This window comes from Felis catus, chromosome C2, assembly GCF_018350175.1.
Source record: "Felis catus isolate Fca126 chromosome C2, F.catus_Fca126_mat1.0, whole genome shotgun sequence".
Lineage (NCBI taxonomy): Eukaryota > Metazoa > Chordata > Mammalia > Carnivora > Felidae > Felis > Felis catus.
This window is the reverse complement of record NC_058376.1, coordinates 120,655,487-120,664,278: the sequence shown is the minus strand read 5'-3', so window position 1 is coordinate 120,664,278 and position 8,792 is coordinate 120,655,487. Positions and strand designations below refer to the sequence as shown.

At 40.9% G+C, this 8,792-nt stretch overlaps 1 protein-coding gene across 2 annotated transcripts in view; it reads right to left on the bottom strand.

The window, feature by feature from the left end:
- Positions 1–651: 651 nt before the first annotated feature.
- Positions 652–8,792, bottom strand: part of PCOLCE2 (procollagen C-endopeptidase enhancer 2) — a 62,338-nt gene continuing 54,197 nt past the window's right edge. For both annotated transcript variants that reach the window (XM_023260496.2, XM_045037484.1), the window contains exons 7-9: positions 5,755–5,838; positions 3,498–3,665; positions 652–1,226 (exon numbers count right to left, since the gene is read on the bottom strand). In XM_023260496.2, the coding sequence (XP_023116264.1) occupies positions 1,096–1,226; positions 3,498–3,665; positions 5,755–5,838 (383 nt within the window). In that variant the 3' untranslated portion in view covers positions 652–1,095. The remainder of the gene's footprint in view (positions 1,227–3,497; positions 3,666–5,754; positions 5,839–8,792) is intronic.

The following is an 8,792-nucleotide window of genomic DNA, read 5'->3' as shown; positions in this document are numbered from 1 at the left end:
CTTTTGCAGCTCCTGGCCAGCAACCTCCTACGGGTTGGTTGGCAGAGCTGTTGCAGATACAGCTGCATTTCAAACACCTGGGTGCAAACGAGGGGAGTCCTTTCAAGGCTCTTTCACTACTGAATGAAAACAGATTTTTTAAAAAGCAATAGCAGAAAGCATCCGAGTTGATATACCCTGATCCAGTTGCCTGGGGATGAACAGGACAGGGGCACTGGGCTCACTTCTAATTTCAAGTCCTATCAAACGACCAAAGACTAGGAAACCAAAGACCAAATGCTGCAAAGTCAGAATAAGAGGGTGTTCCTCTGGGGTAGAGAGGGCCTCTTCTAGAGCAGTGAGGGCACTGGGTTGGAGTCAGGACTCCTAAGCTTGGTTGCCAGCTCTTTCTCTTGGAAGATGTGTGCTCTAGACAAGTCACCAAATATACCCGAGCTTCAATTTTCTGTTACAAAATGAAGGAGTTGCACTGGATTCCTGAGGGACACCATTCTAACACTGTCTGGTTCTACAGAGAATTATGGTCTACTTACATTATCCATCTTGTCCCTGAAGTTCTTAGAATGCTCTTTCAGCAAAGTGTGAATTGATACCAAACTGATTATGTAAAAAGTACGGAATATTCTATGAAAACAACTTTAATGGCTGTGATATAATCATTTAAAATATTTTATTAAGCATTGATTTAAAAAATGCAAGAGAAGAATATAACACCTCAGAGCAAATGCTTGAAAGTAAAACAAATATCACTATAAATATTGCACTTATAAAATCTCTTTTTTACATCTTCACACAACTCATTTCTAAAATATCCTTTTACAGAGATGTATAAATAAACTCCCAAACTGTCAACGCTCAATACATTCAGTTTCCTATCACCGCGCTAAGTCTGCAGGTTTTCAATCGTGTATCTGCTCCTCTCTGTGCAGGCAAAGAACTTCCATCAGTGATATCGGAGGTCTCAGACCTACATCATGTGAAGAATAAATCTTTCTGAATGCTCAATGTTTAATATAAGATTTTTGTTCTACTGAGAAAAATACAGATCTTTCAAAGGCAATGACAGAATGCAGCTTAAACTGACACAGTTCACTGTTAACATTGCTTATTTTTCAAGGCATCCAGGAGCTTCTGATTCTTGGTCTTGAACATCATGATAAAGCTGTTTGGCATGATTTTGCCTCGCCCATCTTCACCCACTTGGCCCATAATAATGTAGTTTAGACCTAAAAAAAACAATATATATATATATATATATATATAATTTTTTTCTCTGTGTACTGTTTCGATACAACTTAGACTATAACTTACCTCTAGATAAAATGATCTGGAAATGGTATAATTAATTATACATTTGTTCTATCTAGGATAAAATCAGGTATAAGCCTCTCAGAAAAAAAAATCTAAACTCCAGTAAGGAACGTGTTCCAGCTCTGCCAACACTAGAAAGATGGAAGGGAATGATGAGGCCCAGCCATGTCCTGCTCTGCAGGGCTGTGGGTCTGAGGTATTTACTGAATACGCGCTGTGTTCTTGTGAAAGGCTGTCCTTCTTCAAGGGGCCTCGGTGCTCCCTGACACGCCATCCTCAGATGGCCTGTCATTATCCCATAATGACTCTAGATTTCCCAAGCATTTGGCAACCAATGATCCACAGTCTTATGTTCCTGTTGTCGACTTGAGCTTTTTTCAATATCTCAAGTATTTGTACTATGTAAGTTTCCTGAGGGCATGGTTGCATCATATATTTCTTTGCATTGTTATAGTTCCTTACAACAAATAGGTACTAAGAAGTACTTCTATCCATTATACGGTTTTTTGTATTACAGTGTATCTGGCTAAGTTAGGCCTAGACTGCGCCCTAAGCTGAGGTATGTTGGATTCAACTCTGAAGATTTATACTGCCTGAGAAAAAATGTCATAAAGGCAGAGTGTATTATTCTCCCTCTTCGCCTGTATGTCTTAAGAGAAATACGTGTGTCCTTTTTCTCTTGCATAATCTTCCTTTGTGGGCTAACATTGTCCTCATAGTGGTCTTGAGCCTGTGAAGGCTTGGAGGGCTGGGCAGGTGGATGCCACCTCAAGGCCAGACTGTTAGCATCATTATGAGACCTTACGGTAAGTCTCTACATGTACATTATCTGATGTTCCTGCAGTTCTGGGAAGAAGTGTTAATCTTTTACAGAGCCTTTGCTATTCCCTCTGAAGGATCCATGTGAAGCCGTGAGCCTCCAGACTTTTCTGAACAACCTGAATTGTTAAAGTGGATATTCTCTCTTCATTTCTATTGTGTGTGTGTATGGGGGGGAAGGGATTGGTTTGGTTTAGTTGTGGGGGAAGTTTGTAACAAGATTGAGGGAACACATCAGCTAAGACTGGAGACAGAAATCTTGGTATACCACACAGTGGATACCAGACATGATTACCATTCCAAAGAGAGAGAAATATCTATCTGTATGTGCTGTTGATGGAAAGGTGTCTATAGATCATGTGGGGCGGGGGGGGGGGGGAGTGGTAGTCGGACAGGTATAGCATGACTTCATTTGTCTAAGTGTGTACTTGCATGCTTTCTATAGACAGAAACTTTCTAGAGGGAACTTTTCATGGTACCTCTGGGAAAAGGGAAAGGGCTTCACTTTTTATTTTATATCCTTCTCTATTTACCTAAACTTTTAAAGAAAACCATAGAACATTCATTACTTTTATAAGTTAAAGAACTTGTTAAAAAAAAATCATTTGCTCCTTGCCTCTGGCTCTGGACTTTTTCCATTAAAAAAAATTTTTTTTAATGTTTATTTATTTTGAGAGAGAGAGAGAGAGAGAGAGAGAGAGAGAGACTGAGCATGAGCGGGGAGGGGCAGAGGGAGACACACAATCTTAAGCAGTTTCCAGGCTCTGAGCTGTCAGCCCAGAGCCCAATGTGGGACATGAGCCAAAGTCAGACGCTCAATCAACTGAGCCACCCAGGCACCCCGGACTTTTTTCATTTTTTAACTTTCCTTTTTCCATAATTTCTCTTAAACTCATTTCCATGTGTGGATTTAATGAACCTATATCTGCAAATATTCCCAAATCTTTAATTCTAGCCCATATATACCTCTCTCTTCTGAACTTCAGCTCTGAATTTCTTGTTCCTTGATGGATATTTTCCTCTAAACATAGTATTGGCACCTTAAGTGCAATAATTGAAAATCTCTTTCCCCTGAACCGCTCCTTCTGTGTCTGTTCCCTATTGATCCAACCTCAAATGCTTCTTGGACTCATTCATCATTTCCACTATCTCATCTTCTGTCACATGTTACAAGAACTAGGCTTACAGCCCAATTCTGCCAGACTCCAAAGGCCTTCCTTCTACACCAGAAGTGGACAACACATTAGCCTTGATTTTACTTCCCCAGTCATGGCAGGGGAAGATCCACGACTTGCTCAGACTCTCTCTCTTGTTTCCTTCTCTGTCCCTGAGCTTCCCTAAAGAAAGACTAATATTTTCCTCCCTACCTCTTCTGAGGAGAGGGCACTGCTTGCAGACCACGATGACCTTGGCACTCATGTTCTTGCCAGCCTGCTGAATTGCCAGATTTCCCTCTTTATAGATGTTGATGATCGAGACTGTGGCATGCAAACTTCCACCTCGGGTGACAGTTGTGATAACAGTGCCAGCCAGTACTGCAGAAGGAAACATTTAGATATATTATGACAGTGAAAGCAAAAATGTAAGCAGAACTGAAAATAATTTTACGTTCTTCTAAGCTTCAGATAGGAAACATTCTAATGTTCAAGAGAAAGCCCTAATAGAGCTATCGAATGTGATTCTGCACATGTGTCACCAAAATTTAGGTTGAAGAAAAGAGGCCATGGAGCTGGAATGTTAGCCGGGTTGTTAGGTGTTGATGCCTAGGAGAGAAACCTAATTACCTGCTGCATTGCACTCTGCTGCTGAGAGGGGCTCTCTGCAGTGTTTTATCCAACATGGGGATCGTTTACCAAATAAGGCATAGGCTTATGAACCTTTACCTATGAATACTCAAGACCTTGAATCTTTAGAGGTAATACCGTACTAAGCAGTTGCATGCTAGGGGTTTGAGCTACAAAGATCTGGGTCTTTGTGTCCGTGTGGTTGAGTGCCTACCTTTCTGTGTCTTTCCCCTCACCCCTCTCTTCAACTGTCCTCTCTCCTTGAACTTTGGTTCATCCCATGGGTCCCCATCTCTAATTATCAGTATCTGTTTCTGGGTCTTTCATATTCTTTCTTACCCACCTTCTTTATTTAACAAATCAAAGTATACAGCTGAGGCATAACAAAACATTTTCTTGCTTATAAACAAAAACAAAAACAAAAACACCTAACAAAATTCAGTTGCTTTTCATTATGTAACTCACTCTTTATTCCACGGTGATGTAAGAGGAAAGAGTCTCACTCTGGAGGCACAGAAGGAAAGATGCTGTTTCTCAAAGGCATGCTTTTGGCATTTTGTGGGTGACAATTCCATGTGGTGTAGGACTTGGCACTGAGAGACTGTTTTATGAGCCCTGTCCCTCCCCAGAAAAACCAGTAGCACCCCCCCAGTTATTGTGCCAAAACTGCTCCTTGGGGAGTGTTAGCAATGCAGGCTGAGAACCAATGGGCCACTGGTGTTAGCAGTTGGTCATTTTGCCACAGAAGAGAGTCACAATGGAATAAGTCAAAGTTTGGACTTGGCTGACATGTTCTCACTTTCAGGATAAAGTGAGAAGCTGCTGCTCATGTAGTGTGCAAAGTTCAGAATTCTTATTATGCCTTACTTTGATTCCTGGTGATAATTGTTAAATCTATAGCCAAGTGAAATCTGGTGGCTCCAAAAGATATAGAGGGGGAGATTTCCTTAAGCACCTCCCACAGAAGACTAACCTGGATGTGACAGCAATTTGTTTTCATTTTCATGCCTGTTATTTGAATTGCAGCATGCAAACTCCAGTAAGATCTAGGGCCCTAGATTCTTCAGTGCCTCACACCCTCAATTAGAATAGTTTGTCTGGACTGTAGACAGTTACCATTTAAAAGGCACAGAAAAAGCAAGCCTCTTTTGGGAGACTCTCTGTTGTGGGTGTAACCTATTTAGGCTTTAGCAACTTCCTTTTCCTGATAAGACTTTTCTTAAATGTTCCTTTAAAAAATAACCAACATAATTAAATTTGGTATCTCTTGCTCTTAAGTGGTTTTTACAATTGGAAAAAGCTCTGAGAAATTCTAAGTCATTAGATAGTATCTCCCCAGTTCCAATTTGTAAGCATTTCCAAATAGATTTCAGATTTCCAAGTTTCAATTTAGTACTCTGGAAGGACACTACAGAGGAAATACGTGAATTTCTTCTGAGAAAGGCCAGCCTGGATATGTTTCTAATTTACGTAAGTGGAATTACAGATGTGTGAAAAAATATTCCATGAAAAATATGTGAGGAAAAAAAGTATACAGGGTTTTTCAGGAATACTGAGCCAGCCAGAATACACAGAGTAGCAGTATCCTATTCCAAGAGTCAAATTATTAAGTTTATGTGAAAAAAAGCATATTTTCTGTATACATATTTTTCTCAGTTGTGAAATCTAACACTTTGAACAACACTAGCCAACTATACCTTAGTGAACAGGAAAACATTTTCGTGGGTGAATGAAGAGTGTAACTAACCCTTTACTATCATATTCAGGGCAATTCCTTTGAGACTAAGCATGCAGTCTCAAGTTTCTGATTAAAGAGAAAAGGCCCGATTTTATTTCTTACCAAAGTTACTGGAACAATAATTGCTCTCCAGAGTCCCCGTCCTTCTACACTTTTGTTGACACAGGGCCACGGTGGGTTTTAAACCTTAATTCAAAGAAGAAAGACATTAAGATTCAGGAAAATGAATTCAATTGCAATTGGTGTTTAGACCTGAATCTACTTAAAATTCCTATTTATTTCCCTGAGCCATCAATCCATCATTGCAATGGAGTAATTACATTCAAAAGAAATTCTTTATGGTACTAACTACTGTTCTCATTTCCTCAGGGTAACTCAATACTCTCTGCTGAATTTGAAACCAGAGATCAAAGATAACCCACATTTTGCCCTCTTTTCTTCTTTCTTTATACATAACACTAACCAAAAATAGATATAGCTTCCTTGCACCCTGCTTAGAAAAACCCAGTGCAAAAAATAGGAACTCAGAAAATGTAGGTTAATTCTTCACTTTACAAAAGGAATCCAATGGTGCTCCCCCTGAGGATGGAGGGAGTTTTCTCGGTGCCTTTAACATAGGCACCTGCCCAAATGTGGGTAGTACAAGGTTTTAGAAACTGTGTAAAGTGTATTATACCTGTAATGAGCTGCAACCCATCACTATACATCTATTTTGAGTCTGCCATTGCCTATAAGCATTTAAGAACTGGGAAGTAGACTAATTTAAAAATAAAAGTAGATACACAGAGTAGTTCTCCAGCAAAGGTGATTCCTCCCCTTGGGTGATGTTTTGCAATGTCTAGAAATATTTTTTGTCACAACTAGGGGCTGCTACTGGCATTTAGTGGGAGATACAAGGGATGCTGTTAAATATCCTACAATAAACAGGGCAGCCCCCAACAGCAAAGAATTATCTGGCCCAAAATGTAAATATTGCCAAGGTGGAGAAACTGTGGGTTACCAAAATGAAAATATTAAAATTTTTTTTTTAATGTTTATTTTTGAGACAGAGAGAGACAGAGCATGAACGGGGGAGGGGCAGAGAGAGAGGGAGACACAGAATCGAAAGCAGGCTCCAGGCTCTGAGCCATCAGCCCAGAGCCCGACGCGGGGCTCGAACTCACAGACTGTGAGATCGTGACCTGAGCTGAAGTCGGACGCTTACCCGACTGAGCCACCCAGGCGCCCCCAAAATGAAAATATTTAATTCCCATTATTATCAATAAAAATGTTTCCAAAATATTTGCTAATTATTCACTTATATGTGGCAATATGCTAGGAAGAACTAAACAAAACAGCTGTAACAGAATTGTACTTGTTGGGCAAGAATTTGCAGCTATAACACTGCCCTTCTAATATGTTTCTGTGAACTCTTCTCTGAATTTATTATTGATTTACTTTGTACCCATACTTAACTTCAAAAAGGATCTCAAGTGGATCACAGTATTAAAATATGTACAATTTAATGTTAAAATACATAGAATAGCATGTGTGTGTATGTGTATACTTTTTTTTTAAGGCAAAGAGTTCAGAAAACATTTAGAGGGAACACTGCTCCAGAAGTTGGGGACCTAAATTTACCTAATTACTGGAGTCAAAAAGTAGTGGTGCTAGTGTTTCTCCCTCTCTGATGAAAGAACATCCTTTCAGTGGACACTGGAAACCAGCTCTTCTAAATCCCAGAATGTCAATCTGGAAGCTGGGTGGCAGTCCCACCCTGCTCCTTCTCCTCCTTCAGTAGATCCCTGCTCTCCTGCCTTTAAGTCATCACTAGAGCACCCTGACCCTTGTCACCTCCCTGTCTTCTCTCTCCCTGCACTCCTGGCATGGCATCTGGTCCTCAGCCTTCCTCTTCAAGTGCACCTGCGACCATCTCGGTGGGTGTTCCCTCCTCCCAGTGCCACGGCTCCATCCTTCCCAGACTTTCCCTCGGCTCTGTCTCCATCACCCAGTCCCAGGTTCACACACTCTCCCATTAGTCTTTCATCACCAAGCTTTCAAGTTCACACATCCTAACATCCAGTGTAGATGTCTCTTGTTCCAGCTCCTATCTTTTCAGTCTCTTTTGCCAGAAGTTGAGGTTTCTAGAGACTGAATTCCAGCAGCCCTTGTCCTTTCACTTCTAACCTCTCCCTAGGTGATCTCATTTTGGATCACAGTGTCAACCACATGTATGTTGATGATTCTCAAATTTAAATCTCTTGCTGAAATCTCTTCTAGAGGCCATAGATCGAATTGGACATGATTACTCCACTTGAGTGTCTCACAGACACATCAGACCCAACACGCCACAGCTTAACTTATGATTCTACCCCTAAACCCCTTTCTCTGCTTCAGTGAAAGGTCACACCTTCCCCTGAATTGTGCAAACCAGAGACGTGAGAGGCATGATTCACACCTCCCTGATCTGTCTAGTACCAATAATCACCAATTAAAGACCTGTTAATATCTTCCAACGCTCCTCGCTTGCACAACAGTCAGAATTTCTGGACTCTCTGTGTATTTCTGTCACAGCACAGTTCACCTGGACAACCACGAGAACCTGATTGTCTTGACCCTACTATCCGTTCACAACTGGCCAGAGCTATCTTCATGAAGTGGGAATCTGATCCTGAACTTTGTTTAAATCCATCAACAGTTGCCCCCACACTTAGGATAAAATACCAAAATACTTAGAAGCGTAAGGAGAGAGGTGGTAGGGCCTAAAGATGGAACTAGAAAGAGAAGCTAGGCACAAAGAGTTCATGAAGGGTCTTATATATGTCATGAAGGAGTCTAGCTCCTGGGCTGCCCGATATGGTAGCCACTTGCCACATGAGGCTTCTTAAAAATAATTAAATTAAAATTTAGTTCCTCAGTATCACTAGCCACATATCAAGGGTTCAATAGTGGCTACCGTATTGGATAGCACAGGTGTAGACAATGAATTCAGGTGGGAGACATGGTCTGCTTTGTGTGTGTGGTGGGAGGCATGCAGTGGGGAGGTAAGATAGAGGAACTCAAAGATGACTTAAGAGTGTGGCTACTGATGCTGTGGACCCTGCTTGGGAAAACAGGCGGAGAAGCAGATTTGATGCACAAAATAGTGTAATAAAAACAAG